This window comes from Dinoponera quadriceps, unplaced genomic scaffold (assembly GCF_001313825.1).
Source record: "Dinoponera quadriceps isolate SergipeBrazil2010 unplaced genomic scaffold, ASM131382v1 scaffold3271, whole genome shotgun sequence".
NCBI lineage: Eukaryota > Metazoa > Arthropoda > Insecta > Hymenoptera > Formicidae > Dinoponera > Dinoponera quadriceps.
Genome location: NW_014557287.1, coordinates 131,261 through 154,778, shown reverse-complemented (window position 1 = coordinate 154,778; position 23,518 = coordinate 131,261). Strand labels below are relative to the sequence as shown.

Here is a 23,518-nt window from a genome sequence, read left to right as displayed (position 1 = left end):
AAAGCGAGCTTGTTTCTGGGACACCCTGTATATATGAAATACGCATTCATACGCACACATACACACATATCACATAACATATTCTTCTACTGTATCCGAATGCATGATGAATGCATCCTCCCCATTTCGTCCATTTCGCGAAGCACGAGAGGTATAAATGTTCGATTTCCGCCTGGTCGACAATCACACAGCGGTAGCGCGTCACGCACAGCGACATTCCAGCAAGAATGAATTCTTTCGGTTTCGGCGTTGTTACGAGAGATACAGAGTCATTCAAATCTACGTCGCTCGATTGCGGTCTTTAGCTGCGCGTTTATAGAAAAGGGAAAAGGGAAGTGAAGTGAAATTTTACCGATGAAATTTAGCTCGCAGATACATAATTTACGAGGTGTTGATCTCCCATCTCGCGATTCGACGCAATCGTTGATCATTAGTGTTTCGAAGCGTGTAAGAGAGTAAAGCAACAAAAAAAAATATATATGTATATTTATTTCGTATTTTATTCGCCATGCGATCTCTGAGAACTGACACTTCTCGGAGTCTCAGACAATCAAAAACTATCTTGGAGGGACGACTCGGCTAAAAGTGAGGAAAATTCTAGAGAGGATACGCGGAATCGTTGTACACATACATACACACACACATATACACTCGAGAAGGAACATTAGAGACAGAGAAACAGAACGGGTACCTAATGTAAGAGATTTGTTTAAACAAACGCTCGCGAATTCTGGAAAATGCGGAACACGATATCTCTATACTTTTATCTCCGATTAATTAAATATATCCGACGATATATTTTTCGAAAATAGCATCTCCCTCGCCGACGAAGAAACAGAGAAGACATATTTCCCCATTAGTGATTCCCGTGTCTTCGTAGTACGGCGTTTTGCGCTTTTGTGTACACGGAACGGACAATTACATTGGTGTAACTGAATTTCCCGGGGGCCAGACGAGAACTCGATTGTTGTAGGAACAGAAAGATTCCCGCATGGAAATAATTTGTTCGCAAATAATACGGGCCGACAAAAAGTTTTTTCCGTCAAGTAATTCCCCTGTTGAAAATTTCCAGATGGATTCTCCAACGGAATCTATATGGGATATTAAAAATTCATATAGGAATTCACATGTTACCTGGGATTTTGGCGCAAATCCCCAGAGACAACAGAATTTAATAGTCTGGTTTTTCTCAACAGAGCCTAATCAGAGCAGGTGTTCTTTTTATTGATTTTCGGTCATAAAAAACCCTCAGTCACGATAACAGAGATATCATTTCTCGTCGTCGAATCTTCGTCTGATCTCTATTCAGTCGCAGGAGCAGAGTTATTCTTTTCCGTGTTCAAGCGGATCTCGGAAACAATTGTACGTGCATGTAACTCGTAAAACTGTCTTTTCGCGGTGGTGCGGCGTAAAAATTTAGCAAGCGCAACACAAGGACGATTGTTAGACTTCAATTCGCGTTAACGTATCATTAGGATTGTAAATTAACAGGTTTTTCTCTCCCTCTCGTTACTCGTAATTCGTCGTAGAAAAAGGTATCAACCATCCAGAACTACGCGTACCTAATTCTGCACGCTCTTACTGTCTTGGGGTCTTCAAGTACGAACATTTAAGGACCAACACAATAAGAGGGTATTAGTGCTGTTAACAGGCTTATTGGGAGCGAAGTGACGGTGAACGACACGCGGCGGTAACACTTCCCGAGAACATTAGATAACTGCACACACAAGAAGTATATATGTGGAAACCTTCGCGTTCTTCTTCCTCCTCTTCTTCTCATCACCATCCATCATCGAGGTCGCAAATTATTCGTGTGCTCTCGTCGCTAGACATCGAAGTACGCGAGAGACAACTTGTGCCAATTAACTTAATCATCACCGATGCGTATGTTCGAATGTGAATTTCGTCGATTATTAAATTCGCCGAAAAGAAGAAGGGGAAAAAATAGAGAGAGAAAGGAAAAGAGGCACGCCAAGAGCGCAACGAGGAGATCGCGTTACAATTTCGTGCGCGTAATTCTTCCTTCAGTCCGCGAAAGACCCAACCCGCGATGCGCGAGAAGCCAATTAGTTAACTTTTAATTACTGAATATTACTCTGATCTTTCCTCGTGGCATCGGGACTCAGCCTGGCGCCTCGAACGCGTTATATATCGTCTCTCCCTCCGTGTCGCACGTAAGAAGAAGGGATTACCTCGGAAGCTTCCAAACGTAATCGCGCGTCGAGGAAGGCGTTGCGCTCTCGGAGCGGCTTTCTCGTAACGTTGGTAAATGAGTGTTACGCTACCGCATCGAGGCCGTTTTAATCGACTTAGCAGTTAAGAAGTTTACGACGGAAGCCCTCTTCGCGAAATCAATATTTGGATGTCTCTACGTAAGATATAGGCAAGTGCACCTAACCGCTCTCTTCTGCGTAAATTAAAAGGAGAATCGGAGGAGACCCTGATAAACTTGTAAAAGATACACACATGACACGCATACACGTACCGCGCTTCTTTTATATTACGATGGTATAACGCGTTAAATATATTTCATTGTTATGAGTTTACGACAAAATCTAGGTAAGGATTACGAATCCATACCATTAAGTTTACCATTATATCATATATATATATAGATATATATAGATATATATATATATTTGAATAATATATTGTATTATCACAAACTTGCACATATACACAGACACGCCAGGCTGTCTCCCTTCGCCCTCTTAATCCCCCTTTTTCTCTCCCTCTACATTACCCTCTCTACTCATCTCCGAAACGTGTATCATCCCTTTCGAGAAAAAAAAAGGTGTACTTTTTCATATAAAAGGCATTGCCAAAATAAATATGGGGTTGGAAGACTTAAAAGCCATGCGCAACGATTACTTGCTCATTTCATCGTACCATTCCCGCGAGAGGTGTGTGTGTGTGTGTGTGTGAACGTGGAGAATAAATTGTAAGTGCGAAGAATTTCACAATTTTAATACCCATTCGACTCTGTACACAACTCACGCGCTCGCCGGGCGTGAGATCGCGACGTTAACTGAGTCTATGACGTTTCGGTATCGAGTTCTTCAAGGTAAGATAATAAGTCTCCGAGCGCATCGATGTAGTAATTCGGCACGAAATCTCGCTCTTCCTGCTGCTCGGACTGCTTCCATTTCTCGATGTCCGATAGAGAGCTCACCCCCGTCAAAACTAGCAGAGTCGTGAAACCGTAACGAGTTCCGAACAGTATGTCGGTGTTGCACCGATCTCCGATCATCAGAGTACGCCTTGGCTCAATTTTATATCGCTCCATCAGCACTTTGGCCATATATTCTTCCGGTTTGCCCATAATCACTGCTTTCCTCTCTGCGCATATTTCAACACACCTGACTAGACTTCCCGTGCCTGTTGTCAAAATGTTATAGGTATTTAATCGGAGTATACATTTCCTAAATACATTCATGCAAAATTGTCTTAACGCATACCAGGTATAACGACATCATCGTCTATTGGAAATCTTTCGTCTGTATTGGTCCCAATGAAATATACATTGGGATCGTTTAAGTACGTGGCTGCTTTCACCATTTTAGGATAACTAAAGTGCTCGTCGAAACCAACTATAACTGCAGATATATCAGGATCCTTCTCAAAAATGTGATATGGCTTGTTTTCGTGAATTACATCTGGTCCTATTCCACAGTAGGAGATACCAGCCAATTCCAATTCTTTTGCAATTGCTATATAAAAATAAATACAGAAATTAAACAATTATATAAAGTATACTTAATCTTCTGTTAGTAACTAATTAGTTAGTCAATAATTTTTATCCATGAATGATTGTAATATATCCATATAATACAGATATGCTAATTTTCTCATTATTTTCTTCTGCTTCTTGAAACAATTTTCCTCTCAGTAGCATTTGGCTGATAAACCAGGCAGTAAAGTACATAAAAAACAGTGGAGAATAAAGAGAAATACTGATAAGGAGAGTTTAATCTCGAGGCTATATATAGGCTGCGAGAGTGATATGTCATTGTTCAAATGTATGTATCAAATACATTAAACTTAACAGAGAGTGAATACATATCTAATTCATAGACAAAGCTTACCTTGAGAACCGATAACATACACTTTTTTAGTGAAAGCTTTATTCTGCAGGTAACTTGCTGACAGATTGGCAGTGCACATAATATCATCTCTGTAAGCCTCGAACTGTAAGTTCCTGCATTTTTCTATGAGTTCGTCGCGAGTCTTCGTGCTGTTGTTGGTCACGTAAAAAATTCGTTTGCCCAGCTTGCGGAAAAGATTCAGGACGTCCGAGGCGTTCGGCAAGGGTGTCGTGTGCAGCCATAGCACTCCTAAAAACGAGATCTGCAAAACTATCATCATACACAGGTATTCTAACGTAATTTTTACTCACCGTCGCAATCAGTCAAGATTGTGTCGAACGAGTTCAAGAATTTCAGGACGTCTTGACGGATGAGTGACTTTATGTTTATCGCGGACATGTTGGTTTATAACAATTTCTCTTCGTCTCGAAAATGCCCGAGCTATCACGTGCTCGATGAATTTTCATGAACGTCACTGAATTTCTAACAAATTACTTTACATCCGATTTATTTCCCGATACTTATCAAACATGTGATATAACAATATGTGACCTTCGACTCGCGGTCATGTCATGAAAATATTTAGCAAGTCGATCAGCTGAGAGGCGCGTAGCATAAGAAAGATTTGTTTTTTCTAACTGCCTTGGGAGGGCAGCATCATTTTTCATGAGTATTTAATATCCGGCTAATAGGAACTTCTGTTTCTCGGAAGAGTATTCAGTACAGTTTCAATAAAGCGTTTTAATTTTTATGTCACGAATACAAGATGATTTATTAATAATATATTTTATTATATATACACTAACGGTCAGAGTACCTTTCCGCTGGACCACCAATTAGAAAATTTTATATTAAATTAACCAGTCACCTACGTCGGGGCCCGCTCGAATTTTACTACATCTTAAAATATATAAAGTCCAAGAGATTGTTTCAAGTTTTAAATTTATGATTGTTCTTATAAAACGTATCCAGATGATACTTGTCGTACGCTGGGTCTCTCAGAACGACGTACTTCCAATGGAGTATCTCGCCCAGCAAAGCTACGGAACTAAAACAGTAACCGATTGCGAGAGCAACAAAGGCGGCGTATAATTTCGGCAGGTCCACCAGCGCCGTTTCCGATTCCGTCTTTTGCCGTGATTCGGTGATCTTTGACCACTCCATAACATCGCTCAACCATTTGCCCACTAAACCGATTTCAATCATTCGGCTGACCTAAAAAAATATGATCTCGTATTAATTCTCCAAAATTACAGCTTGTTGAATTTCGCCTATATATTATTACAATGCAGAGCACGTGTGATTAGCCCTTGAGTCATACTACTTGAGAAATAGAAGTACATCCATCGTTTAGTCATATCACGACCTCGGTTTCTCGTTAAGTATAGTGGCGGCTCGTAGCGGAGAGTCTGGAACTAGATTTCAGAAATAACGGGTCCAATAATTCCGTAGACTCGTTATTTCTGAAATTTAGTTCCAGACTCTCCGCTACGAGCCGCCACTGTACTTAACGAGAAACCGAGGTCGTGATATGACTAAATGATAGAGTCAGACGTACTCTGCATTGTAATAATATATAGGCGAAATTCAACAAAGTGTAACTTTCGTAACAATGTTATCGTCTTCATTCGAAGGAATGTTGTTGCGTTTCTAAGGAACTTAATTAATATCGTCAGACACGAAATACCAATATATCCACATGCGACTTCAGCGGTGAATTCTTCTCGAGGCCTAGTGCGATCGGCATGTGGACGACGCATTCCTCCATAATGTGTAGATGGTACTTGACCATCGATCCGGTCTCCTCGCTTTTATTTTTCTGTCTAGCTTTCTCGAATATTTCTTTAGCGCGTAGGTGTCGCAGTAAATACGAATTCTCGTAATAACAGAATGTCCCATTGGCCACCCGATCGACAGCTTCTTTTTCGTTTTCCGCCAGCTCAAACTTGCTGCCGATTTCCTGGCTGTGCGGGTCAGTAGAAGCGAGAAAGAAATTTCTGCTTTCCTCATTCCAACCTCCTATCGGCAATGACGCTCTCGTCAATTGTGCCAAGGTATCGATAGTTATTCTGTAATGATAAGCGTATCAGGAATACGAAAAGATAAATCAAATGCAAAGTTAGGAAATAGAAATTGCAAGGAATCCTTACACGCAGAAAAAGTAGGTCAAATTAACGCGCGACGATAAACGAACGAAATGTAATTCAGTGCAAAATTTCTGATTCTCATGAATCAAATTTGGTTTTTATTTGTACGGAAAAGAGCTGCAAGGATACGAACAAAATTACTGATGCACTTCTAAAGAACAATAGCTTTTCAATAATACTATTTTAATGGTACCAATATTTTTTCAATACTAGCAATTTTTTTGTATTTTTGTTTTTCCCATACCGGTATAACCAAAAATTCTGTTTTCTTCAAAATGCATTTAGTTCGTTTATCTCCAATAAGCGAGAAGTTATTATCACACATAACGTTATTACAATGACATTTTATAACAAATATGTAGTTCTTAATGTTATATACAACGTAATTAGTAACGATATTTGATCCAAACATTAAAAATAATATTTCTACACTATGATTTTAATATTTAGGAATATTATAATATCAAGTAGCAATTTAAAAACATTGATATTATGTCAAAATATTTACAAAATCCGCATAAAATTAATATTTCAAAAGATTGATTTAACGTTTCTTGCTTACTGGGTCGTCGCGTTCTTTTTCTCCGTGCAACAAAAAGAATCCCGCATTCTTCGAGGATATCTTGTTTGTTGAATACTTTACGTAACGAAGGGATTTGCCAAAGTAGCTGTCATACTGGCGCGATAGATAACGGCTACCAGAATGGTAAAGATCCACCACCAGCCGATTAGGACCCTCATGGACCACGCGTCCGGCAAACGCGGCAAGGATACCTGAAGCTGCATGCTATACGTGTATAATAAACTGCTTTGGAGATCCGTGAACTCGCACAGATCTCTCGAACTGTCGTATTCGTTCGTCGTACTGATCATGTATTTATACGAGATTATATACTTTTGGTATAACAACGCGAACAAGTAGAAAAGCCCGCTGCTCATTAGCAGTACGAAAAACACCGCTATCCACGCATTCGGCCTGAAAGCACAAAAGGTGTCATCGCTCGAGCGTGTGATTTCGGCGTGCGATTAGGTTGAATCTACAATAGGTATAGATCAGAGTTGGACATTATTTGAATACATTTTTTAGTTTTTTCATTTAATTGTTATTTAAATAAATTTTTATTTATTATTTGCTTTATTCGTTATTCGCATTATCCGTTACTTGCATTAGTCACCTGTTATCTGTATTATTATTATTTGCGCGCGCTCATGTGTGCACAAAACAATTTTTAATGAAAAATATTTATTATATCTATAAAATAAACAGAGAAAAACAATCTTGCATAACTCAAAATGTGTGCAACAGAATAAAATATTACAGAACGGACAAAATATTTAAATATATATATATATATATTCATACGGTGATATGTCTAAATTAAAGAAATATGCGTAGATGCTGAAATGTTCAAAGTAAATACGTTATAACAAACGTCGGCTATTATGTATTATCACTGCGAGCTACTAAATAAATGATTCCGTAAGTAATCGCTAGAATTCGTTAATTAAATAATATAGTCAACTGTTAGCTATGACCTGCATAGCTGACCAGCAATGACTGTTCTAGTTTAATGGACGTCAGAGAAAACACATGCTATGATTACTTTGATACTACATAGTTTTCCAAAATTTCTTGCGTTATCCTTTCAGATAAAAAGATATATTCATAAAATGACATCTGTGAACAATTCAGCATACTTGTAAAAAGAGACTTTTTTTATTGAAATAATTAAGTAGTCGTGAAATGAATATTGATTTATATATCTTTAAAGGTATAATGCGAGAAATCTTGGCGTTTTCTCGCTTCTGATTAAACAAGGACAACAATCATAGCGAAGCCTGGAATTTTATTTAAAATTTCGCTTATTTTTGTAAAAATAGAGTTGTTAATATATTGCAAAATATTTATAATATCTATATTACTGTGATAATTATATAAATTGATCATTAAACAAGGACAGTCATAGCGACTATTCAGGAAACTTAACAGCGAAGAGAGATCAGTACCTATAAATACCACCTCCTCCTGTAATAATAAAATTTGTGTGAAGATAAGTTTTTGCCCCCCCTGACGTCCATGGTAACGGCGTACCTAAAAGGCAGTATCAGTAATTTCCATGAGTTATCGGTCAACGCTTCCGGCGTCAAAAAAGTGAGGCACTCCGTATTGTACGGTGTGGATAGGTCGAGATAATTTAGATGGTGCACCGTGTAATGCAGGTCTCCGAGGAAAAAATCGGCGTTCCCGTTGATCGCCTCGCCGAGAAGGCCGCCGTAACTATCGTTGTCGCCAGCTTTACCCCATTTCTCGTTCTCGATGTTAAGGGGTATGTAGTAGTTCGCTTTGAAATTCATCGCTCTCGCTATGACTTGGATCAACTAGGAAGCAGGCTCCTTTTGATGTAATGTATCTTTGGCATTATTACCGCCGTCGTATAGCGACACATACCTCGAACTCGACGCCCAAAGCCTTGGAGCTTCCGTTCGAATTTTGCTCATAGTATTCTCGCGAAGTTTCCGTCACGGCCGGTATGTGCTCGAAAACCGCGACTCTGCGAGTCCAAGTTTCGATTCGAAAGTCAAATCAGCTCGATAAGTATGAAATATATGAAAAATAAAGAAGCTTATTAAAGAAGGAAACGCAAGTGATCCATGATTATCAGTGCGGTTATATATAAATCGCGAATATTATCCTCGGCAAAAATCCTTCGCGTTTTACTGACCGTAGACCGTTGCCGTGAAGATTCGTAGTTTTCGACAAGTAGTGGTCGTTGCCGTAACGCAACTTGCCGTCGTACCACGTGTCGATGTACTTCATTTCCGTAACGTCTCGTTCGCGCGACGGATAGTAAACGGTAGCGAGGTCAATGCGCTCGATAAAAATTCGTTCTCCCGACCGGTATTTATACATACTGTAACGCCGTACGAACACCACATTGACGATTCTGTTCCAGATATAGTGCAACTCCGGCCTTAACAGTCGACTGTCGTAGAAGAGCAAAAAGTAACCTCGCGTGTCGAGGAGACGTTCTCTGCGAAAATCAGTTAGAATGTGAGTGAACCGGTCTATTTTTTAAGACTGAAAAGGAAATCATCTATTTAAGGCTATATATAACGCATATTCGGAGTTTTTTTTACGAGATCTGGGCATATCTATCTGTTTATTTCAACGTATATCGCGAGAATTTTTTATTATATATATTGTCTCACTTTTGACGTCATAAAAGAAGATGGCTGCGACGAATATGGTAGACATAAGTATCATTAGCAGCAAGTTTTGATTTCAGTTCGATTCCTTCGTCACTCGCAACTTTACCTATATGTTATCTTACTAAATAACATACCCTTCAGCGTATTGTAGGAATTGCGAAGCCAGGAGTCCGTTAGCGATTAGAACAACGTACGAGTTACAGCCCGCCGCTTTTATATGCCGAAGTGTCTTCTCTATTAATTTTCTTGGCCGCGAGAAATCCTCATTGTCGCGTAGGCCTATCTGCACAAGTAAGTATTCGCGGAAAAATTATCAACGTCATATTCTCTCCTCTTATTAATTAATTACATCGAATACGTATTGAATGAATTCCGCGGTGAGTTTTAATTTTAATTTAACATAATCCGAGATGCAAATCAAGTGTGAATAACTATTATATTCACTACGTAGAAGCATTTTAAACTATACCCAAGTGGAAATCACGATGACGTCAAACGAGGAAATAACTATTGAAAACTACGCCCATTTTTTCATCATTTTATCGACGATATCTCGATCTGTCATCGTGATTTCTTGTTTTGCCTAAATATAATCAGTCACAGGCCGACTCATGTAGCACAGCTAGTTCCATGTACGTTCTTTAAATCTATGTAATACAATTATGAAACGTTACGTACGTTTAAAATATAAAACTAAGATGTACTACCTGGGTAGATCCCAATGAGCAAGAAATCATTGTAATATTTTATAACATGTAACGTTTTCAAATATTTAGTTCTTAACACAACGTCATTGTTAACAATATTTGCGACCCAAATGTGATACTTATACAACATGATTTTAATATTCATGAATATTATATTATTAAATAAGTTTAAAAATATTTATTTATAAAATATTATGTCAAAATGTTGATAAAATCCTCATAATCCCCAATATTTCGAAAGATTTAACGTTTTTTGCTTACTGGGATTAAGTTTATGTCGTTTATGTCGCAATGTCCCTTATATGTGTGACACACTTACCTCGTATCTCGATATAAGGGATATTGCGACATAAACGACATAAACTTAATCCCAGTAAGCAAAGGTAAGTGTGTCACACATACCTCGTATCTCGATATAAGGGACATTGCGGAATATTCATCAAGTAGACCACGATAAACCGGATCGGTGATGAAAACCATACAATTACTGTGCGCAGCAATTTCTTCTACGACTCGCTCGACTACTCGCTTCACATCATTCGTTTCGCACTGATGTACTCGTTTGAAGTCGTTCCTGCAAAATGCCAGAAACGCTTTCGTATATTTTCGCACACCACAGAATCGAAATTAGAACCTTTCAGCGATGACGCGAGCGAAAAACCGTGAGAAAAAAACAACAATTGCCGCCGTCGCCTCGAGACGCATATCGAAGTGTTCGCTCGCGAATTTTCTCGTCTAGTCTGCTCACAATCCGCTCGTCGTATATCACCTATATATATTGTCGTATATATATTGATTTACCTATAGTGAACCTATGCATTATTTTTGCAATATCTTCATTTAACGATCTCGTTTGTATGCAATTGTATGTTGATTAATACATACAGAGTACGATTGTTGATTAGCTTACGTATTCTAATCCGTTCGGAACGCTTCAAACAAGGTCAAGACGTTCTCGCTAAATCAATCTCTTTTATCTTTTCAGGCCAGTGTTTGTACCCAATAAAAATAGGTATCAGTAATGTAACAACGATATTTATGTTTATGTTTTTACACATGTGTGTAATGTAACATTATTGTGTTGAATATTAAATATCAATGTTATATTATTAATACTTAGGCCCGTATCGATAAAAGAGAGTTGGGGATTTATTGGGTAGTCAGATTTTATACTTAAATACTTAATTCAACTTCAGATGAAATGATCCATATAATATCTGAAGATAAACTTAAGATAATCTTAAATATAAAATCTGACTATGAATATCGGCCTTGATATATTTTATTTCATTCCACGGTATTTGTGAAATTTGCAATACTTCGTATTTACATTTAAACATAATAATGTAAAAAGGAATTGAAAAATAGAAAAAAATATCCTTGAACAACGCGAAAATGACGCTTATTAGAGCAGTGCAAAATGATTGGCTAACTGTTACCCGTACGGAAAAAAAAAAGATATAGTTCATAAAAAGAATAGATAAAGTTTACATAACCAGAAATATTTAGTTGTAAGCAACATATGTGTCATCTTATCCTTGTGTGATAAATACTTGTATGGTTGATGTGATTTATCATTTCGGTGTGTCAACCATATCAATTTAATTGCGCGTAATCTGGTTGTAGTGTGGCGTAATCAACTAGAACTTGATTACGCCACATTAGAAAATAGCGATGTTAGAAAAAAAAAGTTGACTCATTATCCTAGTGGTCATTACACGAGCGGTCTGTTCTTTATAGAACTGAACTGGCCGCATTAATTCACTAAATGTACCTTAAAGTGTATGAAGCGTGCGTACGAGATTCTCACGCTTTGAATTTTCTTGAACTAGTGCAGTCAGTTCATCTATAAAAAATAGACCCAATGGATGTCGGCATAGCCGGTTGGACTCACTTTTTGTCGTCTGATCATCGAAGCGGAAACGACCGTGTGTACTAAGGTGAATGAATAATCAACTCGAGGCAAACGTAATAAAGAATGTAGTAAGGAATAAAGAAATAGCTTGTCGGGACGGTTGCCGACAAGTGACTACTTATTTTATATTTGTATTTATGTGATATTTTATCTAAGCCAACCAAGTGATGGTTGCCAGTAGAACATTTGTAATTATAATGTTAAGAAACCTAGCCGTCACTGCTGCAACACAAGTTACTCAACAATTGTACTGCGGTTATAACAACCACGTAATTCAGTTAGTTGTTTTATATTTTACTATTAAACCTGGTTATTCAATTTCTGTGTCAGACCAACTGTTTTTCCCGTGCAGCGTTTAGTAACTGGGCAACGGTTAGCCAATCTGTTTGTGCTGCTCGGGTATTATTATTTTCGGATAAATAACAATATAAAGATTTTCTTATTCTTGACAAAAATAACACGAGGATTTAGGTAAGGTATTTTATTAATTTGTTATCCAGAGGCAAAAGGTGTTATCCAGATAGCACAAAACGTCCTGAGATTGTCTTAGATGTAGAACGTCCTAAACACTCTTAAATTTTGTGTTATATATGGCACACCTTATCCGAGATGCATCCTGTGGATGCTCTTTAGAACGTACGGACGTTATTAGGACATTTTGAGGACGTCTGTGCTGTATGGGCGGATAGTTAACATTTTTGGAAATAAGAGAAAATACTCTTAAATCGTATCTTATCGGTAATACATGATAATACGTGATGTGATCTTAAGGACCGTAAAAGAACTTTGCGATGGACTTTGCGATGGACTTTGTTTAAATAGACTCCCCAGTGCCGCAACCACAACAGTGACATAATATCAATATTATAAATTTCCCACTCAACAATATAAATATAATACAACGTGTTATGTAATAGTTATATTGTTTAGTGGTAAATTATAACATTGATGTTAATTGGTGTTCATTGTTGTTCATTCATGTTAAACGCTTTTGTCCCGATTTGCGTACGATATTCTTTTTGTATTACAAACCAAAGGTAATAAAGGTTTCATTTAAAACGTTAAATATTTTTGAAACACGTATTTTGAAATACATATTTTTAAAACGTTAAATATTTTTGAAACACAACTATACTTCTTGTTAAAGTTACGCAACAATTTGAAAAAAATAAAAATCTGGAAAATAAGATACATATATTAATTATACTTTCAATGTGGCATCTTATCAACGTTGCATTTATAGTCGTGGTGGTTAAAATTGCAAAGTTAACGTTTCAAATAGGAAATAGGCTACTTATCAGTATAGAAAGGTGCACTTTTAACAGCTAATGAACGCACGTACGTTGTAGCTCATATATGCAGCGAAAAGAATGACTCGGCGGAATTTGCACATGCGCGAGGGCAATTTGTGTTCAGATCAGTCGAAACGTGACGAGCAAGCTGTTACAATTCTGAAAGATAAACAAAGTGACGCCATGCATTGGTATCAGAATCGATCTGTATAAATATATCTGCGTATTCAAGTCTGTCTGTCATTTTGACATCGCGTCTTTTTGATTCTTGCGTTTCGGACTGTCGCGAGTACGGGAAGAAAGTGTGTTTAAAAAGTTGGGTCTATTTGATCCCAGTGTCGGAATACATTGCGTCTAATTTCACTCCGAGTGAATAAATGTTATAAGAAAGTGTATTTAGATTGGAATTTAGATAGATACATTCACCTCGTTTCCGTTTAAATAGGTACATTTTACGATTGTAGAAAATAAGAAAAGTTGCAGTTAACAATTTGGCATACTTCACATACTACGTTAGATTTTTTGTTTCGAAATCTCATCTTGGACGATTTATAAATCGCAGCAAAATTCTCGGAGCAGGACACTTATATATTTTTTAATCCTAATTATTGAAATGTTTTTTTTTTTCTGTATTTCATATTCCTAGGAACGATTGTCATTCTTATCTGTCGTCGCAATTAATATAAAAAAAAAACAGATAGGTATCTAATAGCTTACATTTTTAATGCTTACTTTCTTTTGCCTTCGCAATGCCTGAGTGATGCGTTCGTCTTAATTGCGTTCACAGAGACACATTTAACCAAGTTGCAGAGTCATTCTATCTTTGCTGCGTATATAAAGAGCAATGAAAACATAATGATGCAGATAGTGCTAAATAGCGTCTCATCGAACGCATCCATATCATGTTGGTAAAACAGGGAGCGAGATTCCGCATTCAAAGAATAACAAAAATAGGATAATGCTTGTGCATCAAATGCAAAGCATCAATTACTTAGCATGGCCTTTGTCGCACAGCCCTTTTAACAAGACCCCACCATGACAATGCTCATTCCAGTTCCAATAGCTCTGTTCGTTTTCGCTACATCGCTGAACTACTGTAATAAGTTGAAGCGAGACAAGTATATATTTTCTCACTTCAACTTATTGCACTAGTTCAGCGGTGCAGCGAAAACGAACAGACCTAATATTCACTGTAAGTGCTGAAAATCCTATAGTATACGTAACTATGAACTAAAGATTGCAGTATTATAAGGATTATTGAAACGCTGCCCGAATCGAGTCGATAAATTAAAAAATCTCTTTGAATGAAAATATTTAGTCTCTCTTAGTGAACCACTTCAGCAGCGTAACCGAATGATTGTATCCTGGATATCGATTATGTAACTTTTCTCTTAGATTTATACTATTTACGAGTTCACACTAAAGGAGAATATTTATGACCATTTAGGAGTTAATCACGAATCTTATCTTCTAGCCTGAATTCATAAAAAGTGTAAATTTCCTAATTTGAAAACATTCACTTTTCACGTTTCCGTTCTAAGAAAAGAATCGATACCCAACAGGGAAAGCAGCTTTGTACAGTTACGGTTACATTGTGAAAATAATTGTTATTAATACAGAATAGAAGAAATATAGTAGAATAAATAAAAAGAGTTCTTTGACACATAAAATTGTAAGGACAGATCCTTCAATTTTTGGGGCGTAATTATTATTAATTATTTCTATTAATTATATTAATTATTTCTAATGAATATATTTAAAAAGTATAGGAATGACACATGTAAGACATTAAAAACTNTATATATATATATATATTATTATATGTCACCAGGTACAGAAGACGTCTTTTGAGCACAATGAAGACTGCAGATAGCTTAGTAAGCAACTTGCCAAAAGGACCGCTGGATGCTTATAGAAAACGTGCAACATTTGACTGGAAGTCATTCAAGGTAGCTCTATATGGAGAGGATTATATAAAATATCAGGTATTAAAAAAATAGATATCAATTTATATCATTGATAATTTCACAACTATAAATACATATATATACACATATAAATATGTTCAAAATTATTATTATCAAATATTTAGGATCAAGTATGGAATCTGATTAAGACCAATCCAGCGTTTCAAAAACTGCCAAAATCAGCAACATTGGATCAAATTCGAAAAAGCTCCCATGCTAAAATAAAAGCATTTCTTGAGAGCGATTTATATGTAATTATAATATATATCTAACTTATAAGTGAATATAACAATTATTCTTAATAGATTTCTTGAAATTCTTGTAAGTGTGTCAAATGCTATCGAGGTTAAATTGCTTATATATATCATCTTTATATAATCTCAGACAGTGAGAAATCAGATCTGGATGAATTCTCTATACGGAGAAGACTCATCTGCATCCATAAAATTAGGTATCTCTCAGGGCATGGTCCCAAACAGTATAATAGCATTGGGTACTGATCATCACTATCATATGTTAGAAAAATTTGGAGATGGAAGTGTGAGTATGCGAAATAATAAAATATAATTACTATGGGGTATATACAATATTTTCATTCAATATATATATACACCGATCATTTAGTATATAGGCTGTTTCGCTTTGACTGAAATTTCTCATGGAACCAATGCAAAGGGTATAAGGACCACAGCAACATACGATTTAGCAACGAAAAGTTTCATTCTTCACACGCCAGACTTTGAAGCTGCAAAGTGTTGGGTTGGTGGTTTAGGTAAGTTAAAAAAACGAGAAATTGACAATCAAAGTAATACTTAAATACAAGGTATCTTTCAATTCTTATGTACATTTAGGAAAAATCGCGACGCATGCCGTCTTATTTGCAAAGCTGATTACACCAGATGGGGTGAATCACGGTATGCACCCTTTTATCATACAGGTTCGCGATTTGGAAACTCATCTACCCTTGCCAGGTGTTATTGTTGGCGACATGGGTGAAAAGATAGGACTGAATGGAATAGATAACGGATTCGTAATATTTGACAAATATTCTGTACCACGTAGCTGTCTGTTAAATCGCAACTCGGATGTCACTGAAGATGGGAAATACTCGGCCACAATAAAGGACGAAAGCAAAAGATTTGGTGAGACATATATTAAGAGCAAGCATCTTTTAATAATATAATAATATGTGTAACATATACAGGATATCCCAACAGACCAACAAACTTCATGAAGGCGTAGATTAAGCCTAGATTAGATATAACAAAAAAGTCCTGTACCATTTTGTAAATAACACGCAAAATTTCGAGTTATTAATTATTAAAAATATATAGAAGTTTCTTTAATTAATAATTCAAGAATTTGCGTGTTATTTACAAAATGGTATAGGACTTTTCTGTTCATAATAGCCGAATCTACAAGTATATGACAGCTGTTGTACCTACATACATACATCGGTATATTGAATCAGGGAAATATGAAAACAGGCTAAGTACATTAAACATCAAATCAGAAACCATTCTAGATATAACAGTTGTTACATACTTGTGGTTTAAGCCACTCTGAACAAAAAAAGTTCTTTACTATTTTGCAAGTAACCCACATATTTTTGAATTATTAATTAAAAAAGCCTCTGTACGTGGCCATTTTTAATAATTAATAAAAACATGTTTGCAAAATGGTACAGGACTTTTTTGTTCACCTCAATTCGCCCTCACGAAGTTGGTTTGGAACACTTTATATAATAATATCGTGAGTTATTATCGCTTATGCATGTTGTTGGCACAGGTTCATCGTTAGGTGCATTGTCAGGAGGTCGTGTTGCAATCACCAATATATGTGCAGAATACATGGCCCTCGCGATGGTAATCGCGATACGTTACTGTTCCGTTAGAAAACAATTTGGTCCTACGAAGGACAATGAATTGCCAGTTATAGAATATCAAACGCAAGTACGATCTTCATTTTGAATTGGTCGGCAGACAAAAATTCTTTTAATTTGTGCAAATACATATTACACGTTATTTGATGTTCCAGCAATGGCGATTGCTACCCCACTTGGCCGAAGTATACGCGATAAGATTGTTTTCAATGGATTTTCTTAAACAACTCGTCGAGTTTAACATAAGCCGCTTTTCGGGTGAAGAGGATAATCAGGCTGCCGTTAAGGGAATGGAGATACACGCGTTATCTTCCGCGACGAAACCATTTTGTTCGTGGATGGCTCGCGATGCAATTCAGGATTGCAGAGAATCTTGCGGCGGTCACGGATATTTGAAAAGTAAATACGAGAGCATTTGCGTGTAAATAGATATACCGTTTGTTTTATTTCTATGTCTTGTTTCTTATCAGTGTCACGGTTGGGCGACTTAAGAGGAGATAACGATGCGAATTGCACGTACGAAGGCGAAAACAATGTGCTTATTCAGCAGGCGAGTAATTGGCTGTTAAACCAATGGGATAACGCACTCAAAGGACAATCTATATCATCCCCGTATGATACCATAGACTTCTTCCGCGTTGCGAAACGGATACTCAATACCAAATTTGATCAAAGGACAATAGAGAGTACATTGGAGCCTAAATGTACGAGAAAACTAATCTTTTCTACTGTGATAAGAGAAATACCGCTCAGCTAAGTAATGATTAACGAATGCTGTCCACGATTGATACAATATTTTCTTCGCTTTAGATTTAATCCTAATTTCTCAATGGCTGGTGTGCTATTACGCAAAGAAGACGTATCAACGTGTGAAGGAATTGAAAGGAAGCGGAATGTCTGATTTTGACGTAAAAAATAATTCTCAGGCATTCCTGGCGCGGACCTTGTCTCTCGTATATGCAGAGGTAAAAGAGCTACAATCGGAGCAGAGAAAGAGTCATAAAAACCACTAGCGCACGAATTGTACTGTTAATTTCATTGTTATTATTTTTAAAATTCATTTCACTCTGCATCGATTGTAACCATTCTATGATGCTATCCTGGAACGCAAGGGAATTCATTCCCCGTCTTTTCTTTGTAGCACGCTCTAATGTCTCACTTCTACAAATCTTTGCAAGATCCGAAGTGGAGCTCGAATGAACGACAGGTGCTGATGGATTTGTGCTCTCTCTTCGGAGCTGTAATCCTGGAGAAGAGATTGGGAGACTTGTACGCTGGCGGTTTCGCATCTCCCAGCTCCAACGTAGACAGCTTCCTGCGGGAAGGAATTGTAAAACTGTGCAAGAAATTGCTCGACAATGCGGTTGCGCTGGTCGACGTTTTGGCGCCGCCCGACTTTATTCTTAACTCACCTCTAGGAATGTCCGATGGCGAGGTATGCATTGTTCTTGAAATAATTTTTGTTAAATCGCTCGCATACAATAATCATCTCTTCCCAGGTATATAAGCATATGAAGGAATGGATATTCAGCGATAAGGAGAACCTGGAGCGTCCATCATGGTGGACTGAAATTTTGAAGCCTAAACTATAACGATGTCTACAGCCCATAAAACAGCACAAGAGTTATTTTATATATAACTCCGCTATTATTTACCTAAGAGATGATGTTTTAGAAATATGTCTCGCGCGTTATACGGGAATCCTTCCATTGTTATTATCATCGTTGTTGATATCGCTTGTTGCTGGTAATTTTTATATTTTACGATGACATGTATATTTACGATATATATACGTTATGACAACAGATGAAAAGGTTTTATGGCAATACATTTGATCGTAGACTTATATATTGTTAACACACACCGAAACCTCCATACGTCCTGTTAAGAATATATTTTTATATGTACTAATTGAAAATATAAAATTTTAATGATCAAACTCTTACGTATCTCTGCCTCCTGTCCTCGGGTTTTTTTAGTTAAGATAAAACTAAAGAATCGGTCTAAATGTCAAATACAAAAGTAAGACAATTTTTATTCTATGTCTTGATCACAAAGATCACGACACGTTACAATTCTGTGTGTCGTGGCGATTCGGATAAGATACTATCCGCCTCTGCGAACCATTCATCGTATACGACTTTAGGATCAATCATCCAAAATTTGTGGAATGACACGGGTTCTTGCGACGCCAGATAAGCAGTAGCGTAATCCATGGGCCGTGCCTAAAAAATAAACAAATTTGTGTAAACACGCGATATCTCAAGACTATTGCACAAGAGACGATCCTTTTGTACCTGATGAAACAACGGAGAATGTACCGGCTGTGAATGAATATATCCGAGGCGGAGGAAGCAGGCCCCGAAGAGATGCATATCGTCGGGAGTAATATCGGATGGGCAAACGCATATCACCGTTTCTACCATCCGATGAACCAACGGAGCAGATAACACGACTCCCGCGCCACCGGTCAAGTAATTATAACCGTGATTGTTGTCCCATGTACGGAAGCCGTAACGTTCGCCAATCGCGACCGAATTGTCAGGATTGTAGCACGTGAGCAAACGCAACAAACGTGCTACGCTGCAATACAACGAAAGTAATTTCTCTTTTGACCGATCAAGATTTCCCCTTCTCCAGAACTATCTATAAGACGGATCGTCTTTGCGCATAAACTTTTCAATTAAAATCACCTGAATATAGTGTCGTCGTCGCTGATGACCAGCCAATCGAGATTGTCTCTCTTCATTATATCGCTAGTTATTTGCAAAATGGCGTAAGTTTTGGCGCAATGTCCTTCCGTAGTATTCGGCACGACGTACGCATTCCGTAAATACTTGTCTATACTGGAACAACTCGGTGATTAATGAAGACTGTAAATATGGAATGTATGTGTGATCGATCATAGATTGTGCGTACCTGCAGTGTCGCTGAAGTATCCTATATTCTTCGCATGCTTCGCCCACGTTTGCTTAATCACCGGGATTCTGTCTTTGTGGAACTTGGAACAAGTTTTAACGGCAAAGTATACATTCTCTGGGGATATGGAAGAACTCTGTAAATGTTAAGAAGCCATTTAAAATGGTACTTTGGTACAGTCCAATTATTCTTGGCTAATATGACATACACAAGGATGGAAGAATCGAGGATACGTGGCACAATCAGAACCAGATACAACACATATTTTAGACACATGTGTCAATCTTACAGCGTTTGCACTCTTTAGAACGAAACTCGCAAATTCATATGACGAGTCGATAGAAAAATCTGGCTTTGGAGCTCTGCCTTTGGAGATTTCTTCAGATAGACTGGAATACCAGATGAAATCTTTAACATCTGAACGAGACATGATGAAAGTTGCATTTCCAAAAAAAACGTGAAATAAAAAGCTAATTTTCATGTGACAAAATACATACTTACTGGTTTCTATTTAACATAAAGGTTGAAGTGTATACCTTTTTAATAGCTTAGAAGTCATGGCAAATCCTGACGCAATATTCGGGTACTTAAATTTCTTAGTATGCTTCTCAAAATGATGAATAATAGTAGGTTCATGGTCATAAAGAGCATGTCCAATCCATATGTCCTAGATTAAAAGTTTAATTAGAATGTGTAAGTTGTATCTTTTTGGAAAATAATGACTTACTAGAGACGCGCTAAATCTTCCAAGGACATCCAACAGCTTCTCCAGCCGAATTACAGTATTCTCCAAACAAAAGAAGAACCATCGTGCATTTGGAAATGCACTTGACAAATGAATCAACAATGAAGTTATTGTCCAAGAATCTTTGATAAGGAGTTCATGAGACAATACTATTTCTGGTGCTACCTGAAACATAAAAAGAAGAGAGCAAGCTACATATAAAATGATGATGCATCCTTGAAAAGATGAACAGCTTTGTATGATTCGACGCACTTTCTCGAGGGTATTTGCTTGCTCATAAATGCTTTTTCGCAAATAATCAGCATGAGCAGCATGATAGCCTTCCTTTTGGCTCAATACCACCACTACTACATCCTTGGATTCTACAATTATTTTTGGTAATTTGTGTTGATAATATACAATAGGTTTTAACAAACATATAGGATAAAAGACATTGAAATCATAATTTGAATACCTGTCATATCTGCATTCGTACTCACAGTGAACAATACGCAAATAAAGCAAGCAATGTTAATTAACGACCTCATCTTCGCAAGATTGGAATTGAATGCCGAGATGAAACAATAAATGCACACATGTCAACACAAAATTCCTCCGGCCGGTACTTTGTGCGCAAGCGTACGTAACTTACGCGCCAATTTCACAGACTCAAACTTCCGAACGTTTATATGTAAATTGTATTATTCACACAACACAAAAGTGTTTTTACCACTTTCATCTAACATTTTCAATTCTTCTCATGGAAGAGATCTGATAGTAACTCTTGTTCATAAACGCATCTAGACCGAGCGTTTGCTTTTAATTGAGGATTGGGAGTCGAGGTAGCTATGTAGAAAAGGATATACGCACATAGAACGAAGAAGAATAGAATGCATTCTTTTCTACGTGCATTTTTTTCTACCTCGACCTCCCTTCCACGATGCTCGGACTAGATACGTTAGCCTGTATTCTGAACTGTCTGTCATTGATAAAAGTACTTCTAAAAATGGCTTAGGAACAACCTGATTGGCCGAGAAGCCACATTTAAAGTATTCTCATCGACTAGACAGGGTTCAGAATAAGGCCTGTTATGCTCTTATTGCAGTGAAATATACACATGTGTATAAATATACATGTATATATGATTGAGGTTAGGAACGTTTACTAATATTTGCGTTATCGCGCATGCGAGGAGCTCGCTTCAATCTCTCTGCACATTGACCTCATGAATGCAAACATCAAAGTTCACTTAATGCGTCATTTGATATCACGAGAACGAGAGAATTCATATTTAAGAACAGGAGGCTTGTAACTTTACATTGAATTCATGTATTTTGCATTTTTAACATTAAATCGTATTAACAATGCAACAAAACGTTTTGAAATATTTTAATACTCTCGTACAAGCGAATGCTAACTTTAATGAGCCTTTGGGTAAAGCTAGGTAATTGATAGTACGCGCACAATCGTACAGTGTGTCAACGTCACGAGAGTTCGTAATGTGTGTAAAAGGTAATGAAAAGTTAAAGCGATTAAAGTGGGTATAATTATGATCGTTGTTTCCTTTGTCTGTGAAATGCAGCACAAGAACGTTTCTATTTGCGATATCAATTGTAAATTTTCATTTTACTTCACAGATGCGTATGACATATTGGTTTGGCGTGGATCTGGGCAGCTTTTTGTTCTCGGGATATGATGTTACCACGGTATGGGGTCTTCTGGCCACGTGCTTGGGTTTGGCTGCGCTTGCAGTGCTCTACGAGGCTATGAAAGTTTCTCAGTTTCACTTGCAACGGCGGTTTGCCGTTAGGTCAGTGCCGAGAACAACTTCCGCTTCCTCTGAGAGCTCATCTTTATTATCCAAAGTTACATCAAGAACCTTTAGAATTTCATCTCGTACACAATGGTATGTTATTTCAGACCTCTCTTGATGTAACAAATTTATATATATTTAAATCGTACGGATAATTACTACAGCACAGCTGATCAAATATTATTACCTCAAACCAATGTTGAATATTTCGTTGAACGACAGGATTCTTCTTGTTTCTATTTAATCTTAAAGATCATGTATGTGTTAAAGAAGACCTTGTGTGTTTTAACAAATCAAATATATTCTTAGTGATCCTTACTTTAAATGGATACTTCAAGTATCACATTGGTCTCTTCATACCATACTTGCTTATATCTTGATGATGGCAGTTATGACATATAATGTGTATATCACTATTGCTATTGGAGTTGGCGGAAGCTTGGGGTATTGGATCTTTGGTCCTACACTAGTACAATTAAAAATGGAACAGTTTCGCCGTAAACAAGCGATTGTGGAATGTGATAAGAATTGTGAAGGTAATGTCGCTAAATTGACGCCAAAAAAAAGATAATTTTACTGTCATAATTTTGTTTACAGCTGTCTCGGAAAACCAACAAAGACGACCATCTGCTGTTTCTGTTGTTGCAGAGCAATTAGTCACTGAGATAAATATAGATGTTCACGCACCGAGAGATGCATGATTTCTATATGAAACACACAGCAACACAAAGTCTGATATTATATACCGAAGGTAGTTGTTATTGTTACAATGTATATTATATATGTACATGTGTATATATTATATATGTACAGCATATTTTTTTATACCGATACTTTATTACAAATTGTAAAATACG

At 37.1% G+C, this 23,518-nt stretch overlaps 5 protein-coding genes across 18 annotated transcripts; 2 read left to right on the top strand and 3 right to left on the bottom strand.

The window, feature by feature from the left end:
* Positions 1-471: 471 nt before the first annotated feature.
* On the bottom strand, positions 472-4,500 carry LOC106748926 (phosphoglycolate phosphatase-like). Its single transcript, XM_014627869.1, has 4 exons — positions 4,397-4,500; positions 4,086-4,334; positions 3,459-3,710; positions 472-3,378 (listed from the first exon to the last, which is right to left on the bottom strand). Exons 1-4 carry the CDS (start codon positions 4,482-4,484, stop codon positions 3,035-3,037), a joined length of 933 nt encoding a protein of 310 aa, XP_014483355.1. The 5' UTR covers positions 4,485-4,500; the 3' UTR covers positions 472-3,034.
* A 495-nt stretch (positions 4,501-4,995) lies between these two features.
* On the bottom strand, positions 4,996-14,177 carry LOC106748923 (glutamate receptor ionotropic, NMDA 3A-like). Of its 7 annotated transcripts, none has more exons than XM_014627861.1 (10): positions 14,089-14,177; positions 13,407-13,515; positions 10,552-10,723; positions 9,577-9,725; positions 8,956-9,264; positions 8,682-8,784; positions 8,325-8,611; positions 6,876-7,208; positions 5,773-6,154; positions 4,996-5,300 (listed from the first exon to the last, which is right to left on the bottom strand). In XM_014627861.1, the coding sequence occupies exons 3-10, from the start codon at positions 10,627-10,629 to the stop codon at positions 5,016-5,018; spliced, it is 1,926 nt and encodes a 641-aa protein (XP_014483347.1). In that variant the 5' UTR covers positions 10,630-10,723; positions 13,407-13,515; positions 14,089-14,177; the 3' UTR covers positions 4,996-5,015. The 7 variants fall into 7 exon arrangements, with proteins under 7 accessions (XP_014483347.1, XP_014483348.1, XP_014483350.1 ...); XM_014627862.1 differs by having other exon boundaries at positions 14,074-14,161; XM_014627864.1 differs by lacking the exon at positions 10,552-10,723.
* On the top strand, positions 9,663-19,113 carry LOC106748922 (peroxisomal acyl-coenzyme A oxidase 3). Of its 6 annotated transcripts, none has more exons than XM_014627859.1 (12): positions 9,663-9,733; positions 15,188-15,341; positions 15,449-15,574; positions 15,708-15,863; positions 15,948-16,095; positions 16,175-16,465; positions 17,112-17,275; positions 17,361-17,604; positions 17,676-17,909; positions 18,016-18,170; positions 18,347-18,640; positions 18,705-19,113. In XM_014627859.1, exons 2-12 carry the CDS (start codon positions 15,213-15,215, stop codon positions 18,795-18,797), a joined length of 2,034 nt encoding a protein of 677 aa, XP_014483345.1. In that variant the 5' UTR covers positions 9,663-9,733; positions 15,188-15,212; the 3' UTR covers positions 18,798-19,113. The 6 variants fall into 6 exon arrangements, with proteins under 6 accessions (XP_014483345.1, XP_014483340.1, XP_014483343.1 ...); XM_014627854.1 differs by lacking the exon at positions 9,663-9,733 and adding an exon at positions 13,408-13,547; XM_014627857.1 differs by lacking the exon at positions 9,663-9,733 and adding an exon at positions 13,522-13,801.
* Positions 19,114-19,220: 107 nt separating this feature from the next.
* LOC106748924 (beta-1,3-glucosyltransferase) lies at positions 19,221-21,740 on the bottom strand. Of its 2 annotated transcripts, none has more exons than XM_014627868.1 (9): positions 21,324-21,740; positions 21,122-21,231; positions 20,852-21,034; positions 20,661-20,791; positions 20,414-20,513; positions 20,125-20,260; positions 19,899-20,046; positions 19,503-19,788; positions 19,221-19,430 (listed from the first exon to the last, which is right to left on the bottom strand). In XM_014627868.1, exons 1-9 carry the CDS (start codon positions 21,394-21,396, stop codon positions 19,275-19,277), a joined length of 1,323 nt encoding a protein of 440 aa, XP_014483354.1. In that variant the 5' UTR covers positions 21,397-21,740; the 3' UTR covers positions 19,221-19,274. The 2 variants fall into 2 exon arrangements, with proteins under 2 accessions (XP_014483354.1, XP_014483353.1); XM_014627867.1 differs by having other exon boundaries at positions 20,333-20,513; positions 21,324-21,726.
* A 173-nt stretch (positions 21,741-21,913) lies between these two features.
* On the top strand, positions 21,914-23,479 carry LOC106748927 (high affinity copper uptake protein 1-like). 2 transcript variants are annotated; one of them, XM_014627870.1, is made up of 4 exons: positions 21,914-21,998; positions 22,486-22,754; positions 22,971-23,197; positions 23,259-23,479. In XM_014627870.1, exons 1-4 carry the CDS (start codon positions 21,966-21,968, stop codon positions 23,360-23,362), a joined length of 633 nt encoding a protein of 210 aa, XP_014483356.1. In that variant the 5' UTR covers positions 21,914-21,965; the 3' UTR covers positions 23,363-23,479. The 2 variants fall into 2 exon arrangements, with proteins under 2 accessions (XP_014483356.1, XP_014483358.1); XM_014627872.1 differs by lacking the exon at positions 21,914-21,998 and adding an exon at positions 22,048-22,360.
* Positions 23,480-23,518: the final 39 nt, after the last annotated feature.